The 17,594-nt window shown below is 31.6% G+C and overlaps 1 protein-coding gene across 1 annotated transcript; it reads right to left on the bottom strand.

Moving 5' to 3' along the window:
* Window positions 1-329: 329 nt before the first annotated feature.
* On the bottom strand, window positions 330-6,440 carry LOC139483444 (uncharacterized). The gene is made up of 3 exons (XM_071267468.1): window positions 6,410-6,440; window positions 3,480-4,729; window positions 330-2,744 (listed from the first exon to the last, which is right to left on the bottom strand). The coding sequence occupies exons 1-3, from the start codon at window positions 6,438-6,440 to the stop codon at window positions 330-332; spliced, it is 3,696 nt and encodes a 1,231-aa protein (XP_071123569.1).
* Between the last annotated feature and the right edge of the window lie 11,154 nt (window positions 6,441-17,594).

Below are 17,594 nucleotides of genomic sequence, written 5' to 3' on the forward strand. Positions count from 1 at the left end.
TTACTTGCCATTAATTTTTATACCCCTTCCAAATTTATTTCTCCATGTTCACTGCCTCAAATTGCAAGAAGGGGGTTGAAATTACACTGTAAAAAAATTTGGGTCCAGAATTTTAAAGGAAAGTAGTGATTTGGTCCAGCTGAAAAAGGTTGAAAATGAGCACTTCGGAAGCTGTCAAAAGATTTCAAGACGCCCTAAACATAAAATTGGCCATATTTTGAGTTAGAGGCGATGAAGTTTTCTATAAATTTGATATAATTTGTCCCAAAAGTAGTACAACACACTGTAAAAGTTTCTTTGAGAAAGCGCAGGTGGGATTTTTTTTATTTTCATTTATGTTCTAAAAGAAATGCACTACGAATTAATTGTGTTCTCGGACCATCTATTTCGCCATGGCGACACGCTTCAATAAAGGCGTTTCCGATATCTAATCGTGTGTGTTCGACATTGTCTATTAGCAATAAAGCTATTTCATCCCATCCTTTAACAGCAACAGAGTGCATTGCTTTGTCAACTGTGGTGAGAATATGAGGATCAACTTGATGTAACAAAAGTTCCGCGATTTCTAGTTCCCCATTGTCACAAGCTGTATTAAATGCAAGTGATAGATCACAAAGACTGGTTAAACCATTATCTAAAATAAAAGAAGCTGTATCTTTCCAGCCAAATAAACATGCCTTTGTCATAATTTTGGCTATATCTATGTCCCTGTGATCAGTATTGTGCAACAAAAAGTTAACCACACCTTCTTTATTTGCACCCATATATGTGTTCTCTGACAACGAGGAAAAACTAAAACAGTCTTTGCCAACTGTGGATATAACCAGCTCAGCTATCTCCAGATGACCATTTTCTAGGGCTTGACTTGTTGCAATATGCATATCCGATTTATATAAATGAAATTTTTGAAGAATCCAGCCAAAAATGTTTATCCATCCATTCCGACCTGCCTCCTGTAAAAGCATCGGAATATTAAAAAATTGAGAATGAACGTTTTGTAAGAGCCACTCAGCTATATGAAGGCGACCGTAAGAACAAGCTTCAGTCATTGCTTCTTGTAATTTGTATTGGTTACAGTGTTTCAAAAGTAAAACCAAACAATCAATCCATCCAAAGCCACATGATTCAACCATAACGTTATCAACATCTACAAGCTGCATATCAATATTTTCTAATGACCACTTTATGATGTTAAAAGCTCCAAATCGACAAGCGACATTTATGATTTCACCAATATTTAGATGAGCATGGTCTACCTTTTCAAGTATCCATTGGAAAATTTCTACCCAGTCATTTTTGCATGTTTCTGCTAAGAGTGTGTATATATATATTATACTTGGATCGGATTGTTCGAGAATCACCATTAAAAGTTGATTTTTAGTTTTATTTAAATGGTCTTTTTTCTGCGCAGGGTCTTTCATATCAAGTATACAGGTGACCGCCTGGTCCACGTCGACACAGTGTTTGTCAAGACTTTTAATGAAATGCTTGTGTCCGTCATTTGTTTTAAAAACAGTAATATTTTTATTACACGTTTCAATTATCCATTGTATAAAATCAGTCCTAAAGTATTTACATGCTTCTGATAATATAGCATTCATATCTAAATTTGATACATTCGCACGTCTGTATAACAGTTTTGCACTGTCTAAACAACTGCGACAATTCCGGCACGATCGAGTTAATGCAGATTGACTATTAAGCATGTGTAAATCAGACTGCTTTAATAACAACTGTAATGTATATGTGGTTCCATGTTCAGAAGCATATACCACTGCAGCTTCAATATCATATAATTCCGTGTCAACATCTGTAAGGATCCATTTCACATTTTCAGTACTGCCATATTTACTTGCATTATTTAGGGCTGCCTGCATATCGAACATACTACGCTTAATGTTTGCCCATAACCATTTACAAACATCTCCCGCCTTGTTTCGACAAGCCTCATTCATTGCAGTTTTGAAATCACAATCGTCTGCACTGTATTTCCGAAAAAGATAATCGACAAGTTTGATATCACCATGATAGCATGCTTTGTTCATGACGTTTTTCATATTGAAGCGATGGTAAGGACTCTTTTCTAGTAACAACAGTACGGCTGATGAATGACCAATATGGCATAACTCATTCATAACTCTGTTTAAATTCATACATTTACTGTTTATCCTTTGTAAAAGTAACAGAAGTATCTTTCCATGGCCTTCGTCAAAGCTTATAAATCCTTGATAGAGCTGTTCAGACTGCAATTTATCCAACGTAATATTAAGATAATATGATATATTATCAACTTTGTCCAACAATAGTTCTTCGAAACAATTATGGATTCCAAACTCAACTGCTATCTTCAATATCTTGTTGATAACGATATGGTCTGAATAGTATTTCATTATAAGTTGAACAGTTTTCGTAAAATGTGCAAATTCGTAAACATTTTCCTCATATTGAAAGTTCTCATTACTCCAATCTTCATATATATCTTCAACAATTTTTTCTTTATTGATTGATTTGTCTATGTCTTGTATAAATAACAATTCCAAAACGTTATACCATCTCCCTCTATTTGCCACATCAATAAGTGTGTTTTTGTTCCAACATTTTATTACAGGTTTTTGTAACAAAATTTCTACAATTTTGCCATAACCCATTGAATTGTCAAAGTCATCTTCCATCTCGAAAAGGATGAACCGATCAATCGCTATTTTGATTAAATCCTCTTTCTCAAAAAATTGCGGATCAACATTCTGCAGCAAAATTTCAAGTGAGTCACACATTCCATGTTTACAAGACATAATTACTAATTTATTGACGTCAAAAAATTTGTGGTTAACTTTCTTTAGTATAATAACACTGAAGATTTCATTATCGTTTTCGAAAAGGTTTTCAAAACAGATATTAAAATCTATTAACGAATTATCGATATTATCAAGAATCCATTCTAATGAATATCTTCCATTGTAAAACCATTTGCCGTAAATTAAGTCAATAAATATCACTGTCATGTCAATAATATCATGATTTACATTTTCTAATGTGAACTGTACCACTTCGTTACTGAATTGCGATTTTTGAAAGATAGACGAAATGCAAAGCAATGTATGGTCGGTATTTTTAAACAACCATTTAACGATGTCTTTATTTTTTGATAGGAATGCCCAGTTTATAGAATGCTCAGGATTTACGGAGAAGGTTACATGTGTATCCCCAAAAGTAGCTGAAATTAACATTTGACCATTTTTGATATGATTCACGTTTAACAAATTGTCATCTAGTTTTCCTATGTTACTAAGTAAATATAGTGGAAAATAATCAGTGATGTATGTCATGCCATTTCCTAACCACAATGATCGCGATGATAAGGTAGAACGTCGATTGTGACTACAAAGAATCAATTGATACGAAAGGTCCACATCGTTTTCAGTAATTAATTTTGATTCTATCAATCTAAAAATTTTGTTTTGTTCAGAGAGCACGCTAACTAATAATGAAATAATCTTTTTGGCAAGTTCATAATAATAGGGCTTTGATATTTTTATAACAGTCTCGTCTTTCTGTTCCGTGTAATTGTGTGGGCGAACCATGTCTATCATATGGTTAAAACTAAGCAGTGGTATGATAACACTCGGACAGATTTTGCTACAAGAAATTAGGACACTGTCTTGTATGGCTTTGTGCTGAAACCAGAATGTTCCATCTTTGCTAACTAGATGGAGATCTATCGATTTGTTACACACATATTCTATATCAGATGTATGGACTGTATGATTCTTGTTGTAAAATACTTTATGCAATTTTTTGAAAGTTTCTACATTAATGTCTTTTCTGGCTAAACCACGAATATCTTTCGAGTTGTAACCCTTTCCCTGTGTGAGTATATAAACGAATGTTACATACTTTAGTCCATTCATGTGATTATCTATTCCTTCAATTCTTAATTTTTCAATATCATTAATCAAAACAGTCGAAGGCCATTTAAAGCAAGAAGAATCTAAATGAGTTCTGTTGCTTTTCGTAGTAAATAATCTACAACATTCCGGAAAACCAACAAGAGGATCAGTTTCTATGATTTCATTCATTATTGTTCTTTTAAGAATAACACCAGCTTGATCTAGTAATGACCGCCTACCCTCGTTGTCCTCCCTTTCAGCTCCATTTGCCATTGACTGAGTTGTATTGTCCTTGTTCGTCTTCTCCTCAAATATCCAAATTTTGTTAATGGCACAATAATTTGTAAGCATTTCTTCTTTTTCTTTTGCAGTCAACTGAAATTTCTCGGAATTCAGATCGATATCAACGAATTCACGAAATATTTTGTGAGTTGACAATAACCTGTGGCATGCATGTCTCACATAGTTTCTCATTGTAAAAATTACCTTGACCTTATTTTGACTTGTGTAGGAGTATAAGTGATTAAGAACCTGTTCATCGTAAGAAAAGTGTTTACTAGTTTTACCAAAAGCATCATCAAAAAGGACAATATTTGTCACATTACATTTAACAATGTCCGATACATAATGAAGTCCTATTAATTTAAACACATCAGAGTCTTTGTGTCTTTCCTTGAACTGTCGCAGTATTTCTAACCCATTTCTACTTTTACCACTGCCTTCTCTGCCAGTCAAAACCACAACATTTCTGCTGTCTAATAACTTGATACAGTGTCTTAGTGCTTCTATCTCTACGTATGCGACGTCTTTTTCGTGGGCCTCAATTTCAGCAGAAGTTTGATCTAAATCAAGAACGTCGCATTTAATATAGTATAATGTTTCATTATGTACATAAAAGGGAGACGTGTATTAATGCACGATATGATTTCAACGATATAGAACAGGAGGTTGTATTAGACTTCTTTATTGTTTATTGTATTACATTCTTTGAATGAGTATACTGGTATTACAATCTTGTTAGTATTATATGTTTTAGCTCACATATTTTGATCATTGCCAATTACATGTTATGAATCTTCTTTTTAATTTACCTTGTTTGGGTGGAAAACCCAACAAATGTTTAGCAATGAAGAACGGGAACTAGTTCAAATCGAGATTCAATGTATACCTATTGGATTATTGTTCAAATAGAGAATACGTTTTACAAAGAAGAGTAAACAGAAATAACGCAATATGAAAGTTAATATATAAACGACAGATTTTCATAATATTATAGACATAATTCAGTTAACCTAGACATCGAAAGATTATAACTTTTTAACATGCTCGTCAAATAAGCATCAGCTTAATTTAATGTAGAAATTAAACTTATCTTAAAAAAAATCATAAATGAAACAGCATATTTAGTGTTTGTCTCCCGGTAACGAGGCGTTTCCCTGGAATGGGCGAAACTTGTCATATTCTATGTATATTAATTAGAATCCAGTACAAATAAGAATTCCAATCTACTGGTAGAAGTACGGATATTGTGCTAGGAGTATTCCGAATCTTACAGATTGAAGGATGATCTAACTGATGTAAGACAGAACCAAAACTAGTGTTGTATGATTGTACTGGGTGTATGTTTTAATAAAAAAAAAAAATAGAATATTTGTATTTACTTTTCTTTGCGCAATTAGAAGTTATTCGGTGTAAAACCTTTATATAATTCTTTTGTGCCTTTTTTCTAATTATTAGTGATTAGTTAAATTTGGTGATGGTACATTTTCGGAAAGAGAAACTGATTTTCCACAGCTGTCAACCAACTCATGATAACTGCAGCTTCACAAATATAAAACTTTGATTTAATAGTTTCCTTGTCAGCAGCAATTATCTATAGAAGGCTTAGATATATTGTCAATATCCAACTGGCACTTTGTGCCTTCCGTAAACATAAAAGACAGGTTGTTTGTCGATATTCCTTTCTGACAAGTTTGTATCTACATATTAATTAACTGTCTGCAAAATATTAGAACGAATGAGAGATTAGAGGGGGGGGTCTAACCTTGTCCCGTGCCCTTTATTTTGAAATTTTGACAATTTGTAACTGAAAAGTGACGGTCCAAGACCTCTGTAACTATAGAAGATAATATTACTCTGGGAAATCCTTTTGATACCATCTGTATATATACAATGTCTAAACAATTATCGAATTTGATGGATATTAAAAGACAGGGGGATATCATCGTCATTTAAACGATCTCTGGTAGGTTTTCACTATATATTTTGAATATCCAACTGGCACTTGGTGCCCTCCGTAAACATAAATGACATAAAGATAATCCAAATTGTGTTTTCATTGTTTTGATAAAAGTATGAGGTGTCAAAATGCATGATATCATTTCAACGATATAGAACAGGAGGTTATATCAGACTAAATTATTGGTTAATTAATCAATACTAAAGACGTGTTGGGTTTACATTGAAAAGAAAATTCATAACATGTAATTGGTATTGATCAAATTATATCATAAAATACCAACAAACTTGTAAAACTAGTTCACTCATTCTCATGATTCGCGAAATGTTATACAATAATTAACCATATTAACTAACTGTCTGCAAAATATTAGAAATATTGAGAGATTGTACCCTTTATCCTGGGGGTCACACCATTGCCTTTTTCCTGCAATTTTGACACTTTTAAGCTGAAAAGTGACAATTAATCTAAGCCCTCCAGTTCTATGAATTTTACGGACATTAAAAGAGTAGGGGGTCTCACTGACAATTAAGCGGTCTCTAATAGATTTTTACTATATATATTGAATATCCAACTGGCACTTGGTGCCCTTTGTAAACATAGATGACAGGAAGTTTACCCAACTTCCTTTTAGTCAAGTTTGTATCTACATATTAACTAACTGTCTGCAAAATATTAAAAGATTGACAGATCAGGGGGTCTCTACGTTGCCCCATGTCCTTTGTCGTGAAACTTTGACATTTTTTAGCTGAAAATTGACAATCTAAGCCCTCCATAGATATCACTGAAGACATTATTCTAGGAAATCCCATTGACGCCTTCTGTATATACACACTGTTTAAAGTTTTATTAAATTTTATGAACATTGAAAGAATAGGGGGGTCTCATCATCATTTCAGCAGTCTCGGGTAAGTTAACACTTTATATGTTGAATATCCAACTGGTACTTGGTGCCCTCCGTAAACATAGATGACAGAAAGTTAGTCCAAATTCCTTTAAGTCACATTTTTATTACATATTAACTAGCTGTCTGCAAAATATTAGAAAGATTGAGAGATAAGGGGGTCACACTATTGTCCCGTGCCATTTGTCCGGAAATTTTGACAATCTTTAGCTGAAAAGTTACACTCTAAACCCCCGTAGATATCAAAGATGACATTATTCTGGAAACTCCTTTTGATACCATCTGTGTATATACACTGTCAAAAAGTTTATGGAACGTTATGGACATTGAAAGACAGGGGGTCTAATCATCGTTTAAGGTGGTATGGGTGTCTTCCTCCATCTTGGATTGTAAAAACAGTGAACCAAAGGTCCATATTTTCTATCAAGATAGCAAAAATTGATGTAGGAATGCAGATATTTAATATGAATTTTCATTTAAAAGAACCGATTTATAAGAATATAACTTATAAATATTAATATTTTTGCAAAAATTGATTATTTTTGTTTGTTTTTTATTTTTTTTTAAATTGCCATTTTAAGGGGAGGTTACTTTAAAATAGTGCATTTTCTGAAGGATTTTACATGGAATTTTCCTATTTTATATTTTAGCCGGAAAAAACTCACGGTGACCCTATCTTTTCTTTTGAAATTCTCAAAGCATTGTCTGAAAGCTATCTTTTCCTTAAGTATTTAACAATTCTATCATTTTGTTTAGTTTCTAACCACAAAATGGTGTTTTTTCCTGTATAATCCTTACAAAATGTGTCATTTTGTCGCGTCCTGTAAGTTGAGAAAATGCGCGGTGACGTATCATTTTTATTATATATTTCAACATATATCAATAGATACTACGTTTTGGCAAAGTATGAACAAATTCTATCATTTTTATTTTAGACTCCCATACCACCTTAAGCGGTGTCTGATGTTTTTAAATGTGATCGTTTTTTAATTTTCAATTTAAGAAATATCTTATTTAATATTATGAATAGGCAATTATCATAATATCTCTAGATATATTGGGTCAAACGAACTAAGCCTTTTCTTCAAGCTAAAAATAGTTTGTCACTGGACAATTATAAACAACGAAAAAGATTTACATACCAATGAGTTGTTGCCTCTTTGACCCTTCTGAAAAAGAAAACACGATCATTGCTAATATGGAAGATGTGGTATACTTAACAATGCAGTAAACGGTCCACCAGAGGATCAAAGGACAGTGATGTGAAAATTACTTTTATGTCTTGAGATGATTGGGTTAATGAATGGCTTTCCCGTAGAAATAATGTAAAATGTGTTCTTACTCCGAAATTAATATTTGGTCCGTCAGATATTTTTTTCTAGGTTTGTGTATGATTCATTAATTTTAAAGCGGTAAGTTTTGCTGCTTTACAAATATATCAGATATAGCATCTACACCCCAATAAGATTTTTTTTCTGAAAAGCGGTTGTCAAATATAATTGATTTTTATGTTGCTGTCCACTTCTTTTTAATGCACTAATGATAATCTTAATCATAATTCATTCAAAAAGACATTAAAAAAAATCTTAAACGACCGCGTTTTTTCAAAAACTCTCTATTCTGTCACATTAACTGTGATGTCATATAACTCTGAAATATTTGTAAATATCTTTATGAAATGTCGTTTTTATGCGCTCCTATATAAATAGCGTTTAGAAAACTAAGTTATATAGATAAAACAATTCATTACTTTGTATCTGTCTATCAAACAGGATTATATCCGGTTACCGACCAATTGGTTAATTTAACCTATAACGTGTTGTCAGTGTATGATATTCCTAACACTTTGTAGCAAATTGAAGCTATGAGAAAGCAGAAAACAAAATATACAAAATCAGTAAAAAGAAAATAGCCAAAGAAATTAAAACGCTAAATTAGCTTAGTAGAAAAAAAAACAATGAATAGAAAGAAAATTAAATAGTCAACAAAATACTACAATAGAAAACTAAAGATTAAACTACGTTAAATTCTTGTGCTTTTGTCAGTCTTATATATGTCTACATTTACGTGCCAAGTGTAAGAAAATATTGATATATTGATCAAAATATGACAAACATTAAATTTCACATGTTTGAATGCTTACTTGCATATATGTCGTATTTAGATCAGTTTCATTGCATAACCCTTTCTTCTGATAGCATACCAGTACTATATATATATGTTGAATACATATTTGTAGGACTCAAATCCTGTGTCGATTCCAGATCTATGACAGGTTAAGAATCTATGATAGGATGGTATGGAAATATCTTGTATTAAACTTATTTTTTTCGATTTGAATTCTGATCATTTATACAAAAAAGAAAGGAACGATTGGTCATAGATCAGTAAAAATGGCCATACATTTGTATTCTTTTTTAAATTTTACTTTACACTGGCATGACTACAAATTATACTCTTCACCTCTTTGTGATGTCTCCATTTTTTCTATTGTTTCTTTCAATGAATCAATTACGTCCTTTAGCACCTCCTTATCTTCAATGATATCCTGCAAGTATGTAAATGTTCAAGACTTAAATGGCATGCGTATTCATATAATAATAATATAACAATAAGTATTATTGTCGTATTTTTGTTTTTGTTTACTTTAATGATTCTTTTACTACAGACTCAACATAGAATTCACAAAATATTAGGATCTTATGATCACTTTTTTGTACAAAATTTTTGGGTAACATTTATATTTTTGGATACGCAAATTAAAGCTTCAAAATTGGAATAGTCCGAGTATTGGTAGATTTTGATTCCTTACAGCCAAGAAGACAGCAACTAAAACAACACAACTACCAAACCTATTGAAGTTCACATGCATATAGTTGTCAGCAATAGAAAGGAGTCTTAACAAAATGTATAGGTCCTAATATCCTAAAGTCGAATAATTAAGGCAACAGTTTCCGTTATTGAATAAATGCACATTTTTACCCATATGGGTTGAAGGCATACATAAATCAACATGATAATTTTACAATACATAATAGAAAAACAACAACAAAAGAACAAACCATTATATATAAATATGTATCTATCATGCAGTTGTTGAGTCCACCCTCCTCAGTGACCATGACCTTTTAACAAATGGAGCAGCATACTGCATAATTGACGGACACGAAAGACATAAAACCAATTTATCCAAATTATCCATATTATCTATATCGGAATAAATATTTCAAACTTTCTGCAAAAATTCAAATCTCAAATCTTTATTTTTTGTACATGTAAATAAAAAATGTTCTTCGTCATCTATTTTATTTAGACAGCAATGTTGACATAAACGTTCTTCCTTTTTCTTTTTTTGCATCCAATTTCCAAATATGGTCACTTACCCTTAATTTAATGTATATTTTCCTTATTTCAAAGTTATTCTCTTTAATTAAATAAGGCTCAGTTTCATATTTCTTTTTGAATTTTATTATAGATAAATAATTTATTATTTTCTGTTAAAGAATTTATTATTTTCTGTTAAAGAATTTATTATTTTCTGTTAAAGAATTTATTATTTTCTGTTAAAGAATTTATTTTTTTAAAGAACAGTTTTTTTTTATAGTTTTCTTGCATAATCTCTTTCATGTGTTTACTCATTTTATATTTTGTATATCAGATACATTTAAATTATTTTTATGAGTTATATTTTTTACAAAGGTATACCAAGAATAGGTTCCTGTTTCATCCAACAGTTTAGCTGTGCAATATGCATCATATAACAACGGATTAATTTCTGTGTTAGATACTCTTGTCATATATTTTAGTGCTTGAACCTTTACATATACATCTATTTAGGCAACAGTAGTATACCGCTGTTCAAAATTCATAAAAAGATAAAAATCACAACGACAAATTAAAAGTTATAATAAATCAATACCAATTTATGTTTAAGTACAAATGTAACGAAACACTTTCAGACATGTCTAGGGACAACACATAACGACGTTTCTCATTTAGAATTGTACCTTGATTATCAATTTCAAACAGGAATATGACGGGTAAGGATATAAAGCGTCGTGTAGATGAAGAAAATGTTTGTAAACAATTGCCACGTGTGTATTGTGCAAGTCTTTACATCACTAAACATATACGACTATATTTTATAGTGACAATTTGAATTTTTTTAATCAAACAAATAGAAGTTCATGTGTATGTTTCATGTGCAAATGCATGAATGTTGACGTATATTTTCGTTTCCGGCTTTACCAAATGTGTAGAATCTAGACGCTACCGTCTTTTTACATCCTAATTAAAGAGTCCAAGTGCTACCATTGGTCAAGAATAATGTATTCAGAATGGGCGTGACACTAATTTTCCGATATATGTCGCAACATTGATATCACAAATGTAAGTGAAGAGAACGGGAGTGGATCGTAACCCTTGGCTAGCGAAGATATATGACCAAAGGCATTGAGGTTATTGGTTGCAGCAGCCTTATATAAAATGTAACCGATTGATTCAATGATACATTTGTTATAATTAATTTAAATTTTTCATATATGGCATAGGGAATCCTCTTGATCTGCATTCATACAGTTTAAACCGATAACATAAGACACGTATTTTACTATACCTCATAGTTGCTAATCGTTCGTAAAAGAACCTTTTCATATTGACGAAACATCCTGCTATCTAATGGCTTATCACGAAGATCTAGAAGCCTCTGTTTGTAATAATCTTTCTTTCCACACACAGTCGCTAGATCAAGTATCGCATCTTCAGCTTCACTCATAAATGTGTTGAATTCAGTACATGACATACTGGCTTTTTTCACGTGACCAAATGTTAAATTTCTAAGTTCAACTATTTGTTCTACCGATTTACGTGTGGAGCAGCAGTACTTGATAATTATACCTTGAAGTTCTAAATGTATTTGTTGAACAGTTATATTTGGTGTAGCTGAAAATGCACAAATACTTATGGCTCCATTTACCGGTCTTTTTCTGTCATTTTCGCATGGCGGCAATGTGGAGCTGAACATTTTCTTCCATTCGCTATTAATGATTATAGGAGCATTGCATGGGAATATGAAGTCAGGTTGACACTTACAACATTTGATATTGTTCTTCCATAGATGATACAGCATATGTTTGTTTGAGTTTAGGAACTGTTCAAGCGTCACGCCTTTGAATGCCAAACAACTGTACCAAAACATGTCAATGCAACAATTCATAAGAAGACATCGTGCTAACGTTAAATCTAATACTGCTGTAGTGACACTTAGTTTTGCATAACAACAACAAAAGTCACTGCGTCTTGTTGCTTTATGAATTGGTAATTGTCTGTTTTTATCAAACAGAAGTTCCATTTGAGACACAAATAAAATTCTTTTCTTCTTCTGCGGTGATCCCGGTCCACACCGGCAGCATTTTGCATCATAATATAGATGGTAGATATCATGTTGGTTCTGATTCAGAAAGTCCTCAAATGTTTGATGGTTGTTTTCCAGATGTTGTTCTAGAAAACACTGCAAAACCTCTTTCGAGTGATCAACTGTCAAAATTGCGTTCCTTAAAAAGTTTTCCTGCTCTTTTAATGAAGATAACATGTCTGAAAGCAAATATGACCAATTTGTATTATATTGTTTTATTTGTCGTTGAAAATCCCAGTTGATATGTAAATATCTTATTTCACTAATTGAAGATATATTATATAAATTTGGTATGATTGACTGCAATTAATTATAATCACAAGGTTTTAGAGGGAACGCAGATTTAGAAAAAAAACATCTTTGACATTCTTGCAGATATTTAAAAGTTCAAATGGTTTAAATAGTTACGAAAGTATACACATTTGTATACAGGAATGTACTTTTCAGAACGTTTTAAAAATGATAATGTATCAATCTATTTCTTTATTATAAAGGATTTCAAATATAAACAGATCAAGATGTATCATACTCTTATTTCAATGACAATTTTCATAATTTTTTAAAAATATATTTACGCAAATGGTTATGGGATAACGTGTTTCCCGACGTTGTCGGTTAAAATTTGACATACAATTTTTGTCCATGCCTACTTCAACAAAGCTTCATAAGACATATCTTAAAATACTTATTTTTTAGTTAACAGAGATCTGAAATTTCAAAGATCATTTATGGTACTAGTATTGGAAAATTGAATTGAGAAAATTGAAGGAATTCAATAAAAAAAAGCTTTGGTCACGGAAAGGTGTAGATATATACAAGGAACGAAATGGTTTGCATACGTTTCAATGAACCTTTCTCATTTATCAAACTTTTTTAAAATTATAGGTAGTTCAGGTAAAAAAAATGTTAGGTAGATGAGATCAAAGGTAATCAAGAACAAAGGGTTTTTCAATTAGAGTTTGGGTTAAATGACTGGTGAAAAATTAGACTAATATTTATACCCGGATTAATTTTTCTGTAGTATTATTTGGGAGAGATTCGTTTGCATCAAAAATACGTCTTTTTGCGCCACAACTTTTTTTTCTCCAATGCTACGTTTGCGCCACCTGTTTTTAAATTATATGCTATCATTTGCGCCAAAACTAAAAAATACGATCGAGCCAATTAGAAGAAAAATGACTTCCCTCCACCTTTATTCGGACTTGGAACCGGCAGTTTACACGGCAAATGTGTCCTTTTCTGAAACATTCTTTCTTCTTACTGCTTCTGCAAGGGTACTTCCTAATTTGAAGTATGTAGTAGCTTGTAACCTCACTTTATTGTCCATAAAGACAAATATTGAAGGATGAAACACATAAAATAGTACTTTATTTGGCCTTTTTAACTTTTTTTTATTCGAGCGTCACTGATGAGTCTTTTGTAGACGAAACGCGCGTCTGGCGTATATACAAAATTTAATCCTGGTATCTATGATGAGTTTATTTATAATAATTCTCCGTGGAATGCTTCTGCTCCATTACTTCTTGCAGTAGATAGAGTTTCAGCCAATACGGATGATGGGAGCAAAACACTGCCATCAACGTGTGTGGCTAAAACGTAATCAGCAAAAGCTTAAATATTTGTTTTTTGTTTTGGCAAATCTTTGATTAAATATTCAGCAAAGCAATAAGTTTTCTTCTCTCTCTGTACATGGACGGTCTACTACATTTCAAGTCATTTCTCTCCAGATGCTCTTCTTCACGGTGAAATGTCTCCGATCGTATGATACTTTGTAAGCCAAAAATACGAATAAATATTAATAATTTATGAAAGATATGTGTACAGGTAATTTGTCGCAAATGAGTTCCGATTAATGGCGCAAATGATACATTTGGAAAACAAAATTTGACGCAAATGTTACCCCTGAAAAACAGTAATTAGCGCAAAAGGACTGCTGCCTATTATTTAGCATGTTAAAAGGTGCAACTGACATTTAGTTAATGTAATGTTTTAACCGTTAATTAAAATGTGAATTGGATAGAAAAATAGTTGCACTTTAATTCATGAAAAGATCTGTCAATAAGATTGAGTTTTTTGTGTGTAATAGATCCTCTTCACTCATTTTTTCTGTTCTTCTGACTAAATAAGGGGGAAACACGACGCACACAAATCAAGTCAAACACGAGAAAACGAGAAATAAAACGGCAAAACACGAAAATACGGGTAATAAAAAGATCGAAAACGTTGCACGAAAATAACCCTTTACCACACTCTGCAATGGCAGTAAAGAAATTTTCAGTAGATATACGCATCATGCATTTTTTTAAAAATAGTAACTAAATGCATTATTTATTATTTAAATCATACTTAATTTTATTTGAAAATAAATTGTAGCAAGTTTACTGTCGCCTATTATATATATTTTTTAAATATTAAATATAAAAACATACAGGAACAAATTTACTGTCAAATTTAAGAAAGATACCTTATTATTACTAAACAAACAATCCAATAATTTACAAAAATAAAAAGTTGGCTAAATGAGAATACCTTATTTTAATAAGTTTGATAAATTGGAAGACACCGTAAATAACGACAGTACATTTGTTTCTAATCTCCTCTTTATATTTGAATGTTTTTCACTGGCAATGCATAAACTTACTAATTTGAACATATTAGATAACCAATTACAGAACGAAATATGCCTTGATAAGTTGAAATGGAACATAGAAGGGAGTATTATTAGATTGGCATTACATTTTATTTGGTAAATGTTTCGAAATTTTGGACAGTCAATACTCAGGACATACTTTATTTTCCGTTCTGTCTTGTCTTCTGTGAACTGTTCGTTTCTAAAAAAATATAATTGCTAATTTTAAAGGAGGGTTTCCCCTAATATAATATTCAACAAAAGAGTCTTAAGGTAGCACTACAGTCAAATTTTTTTGACTCCAATCAACAGTCTTTAAAGATTAATTTCTACAAAACTACTCAATGGATTTTTAAAATCTTTAACTCATTTTAAAGCTGAAATATAACTCTTTCTTAATCTATATATGAATTTATTTTTTGTTTGATTAATTTCAAAATATAGCTCATTAATTGCCCAAAAAGTGGTCTTCCAACTTGGATGAAAATGGCACATTCATGTCAAATGGTAGTAAAAATTTGTTTTCATCCTTTAATCAACCATATACAATCAACAAAACCGTGTCTTAGATTTTTGATATATTCCTCCAGTAAGAAGATATATTGATTTAACTGCTGGGTTCCAAACCTCATTTCACCTTTCATCTTTGAAGACCTATAAATTCATTTAGAAACAAATTATCCAAAAACTGGGACACGGTATTGTAGAAAATACACCCTTTAATCATATATATCAAAGTCAGGCCAAAGGTGGTAATCATTAAGTTTCTATTTTCATTTTTTCCTTACAATTCTCATGAAAAATTGTTCTGAGAAATGACCTAAAAACTGAATTTTCCCCTTAGAACCCCTATAAAGACAATATAAATACAAAAATTCCACTGGGAACACCCCAGGAGTGTTCTGATACCATTACTATATCAATAGAACCACACACTTTGTGTCTTTGATGCTTTAATGCTGTAAATTTTGCATTATATGTGAACTGTCCAACACTAACTTGGCATTTGGCGGGAGTTTGACGTCACAGATTTGACCAACATCTGTGATGTAGTAATTAAATATAGACAAAGCTCCGCCTCTTTCCAGACAGTCTAAGATAAGAGAATAACAAGATTGACCAGCTGCATATAATCAATGTTTAACATCATTATTCTCTATATATAGCGAATAACTTTCATTTGAATTTAAAAAAAAGAAATAAACTGTCTGAAATAAGCTAGAGCATTAAAAGTGTGCATCAAAAAACATGTTCATAAAAAGATCAAGAGTTAGACCACACTCTTCTTGAAAATCCACTTTCCACATGTTTTTTTTTTTAATTTAATGGAACTGACAAATTACACATAAACTGAAAATTAGTTAAAATGCATAAAAATGTATTTAAATGAATACGACCAAAGAGAAGATATTTATACAGACAGGCAGAGGCTTTCAAAAATACTTTCCCACTCTTTACCATATTAATTTTATTTCATTTTTTGTAGATTTTTTCCTTTTAGATTTTTTCTTTCTCTTTGTTCACTTCCATGTTATATAAATTATTTTAGTTGCAAAACAATAAGATAAGACTACAATATTTATCTTGTGGTCAGGGATTAACAGCTGGACACTGGTATCATATACAGCAGATGATTGACATATTAGCCCCTCCCAAATGTCTATATATTAAGATTAATTACCATGTGCTTTTATTTACATAAGTTCATTATCAATTTACTCCCTGTTGTGATGTGATAATGACTTTGGGATTTTTACAAACTGTGCAGAATAATTCTTACTTCAAAATTATGTGATAAAAAAAATATCTTCAAAAAATCATCGTTAGACTGTAGTGCTACCTTAATAACGAAGTCAAATAACTGTATATGTATGAAGAAAGAAACCCTTACCTGTTACTTTTTTTACGTTAAGCCGCAACTTCTATTGATTATATATCTCTAAAAATATATCCTTGTAATTGTTATTTTTATGTCTAGGGAACCCGAATTGCCAAGGAAGTGGATAGACTATACGAGACTTCAGTGCACAAACTTCTTTCCGTCTTTTAAAGTTACAAAACTTTTCTCTCATCCCCACAAAAAAATTCAATCAGCATTGACAGTAAAATAAAAGGGGGTTGGCAATCTGAGCACTCTGGGAAGTTGTGCACGATATTGCGATATTGCGACACGCTGCTACGTCTGGGTGATCTGGGTACCCAAACGTTTGCTACTGTATATGTCATGAGTCTCTTTTCTCTTGGTTATTTTGACGCATATTGTTATATTGTTATATTGTATGAAAAATTATATGACAGTTATCACAGGTTCAACTAAAAACGAGTATATTCAAAAGCCATTCATTTAAAAAAAAATCACTTAACTTTTAAGTCCAATTACATTACGATTCGATTAGAATTTAGTGGCCTGTTTCATTCGATGCTCGAACTTTAAAGATTTGCAGTAAATGAGAAAACTTGAAGAAAAGACATTTTGTAAAAATGGATAAACATAGTTTTACAGATAGCTGCATATTTTACTT

This window comes from Mytilus edulis, chromosome 7 (assembly GCF_963676685.1).
Source record: "Mytilus edulis chromosome 7, xbMytEdul2.2, whole genome shotgun sequence".
Lineage (NCBI taxonomy): Eukaryota > Metazoa > Mollusca > Bivalvia > Mytilida > Mytilidae > Mytilus > Mytilus edulis.

Bases quoted from the DNA above. Each gene is read 5' to 3' on its own strand.
- LOC139483444 (XM_071267468.1), bottom strand. From the start codon at position 6,440: ATGAGAATGAGTGAACTAGTTTTACAAGTTT. The intron at 4,730-6,409 runs GTTGGTATTTTA...TTCTTGATTTAG, and splicing joins TGAACTAGTTTTACAAGTTT to ATCAAACTTCTGCTGAAATT. The intron at 2,745-3,479 runs GTTAGCGTGCTC...ATTTTGCTGCAG, and splicing joins AAAAGATTATTTCATTATTA to AATGTTGATCCGCAATTTTT.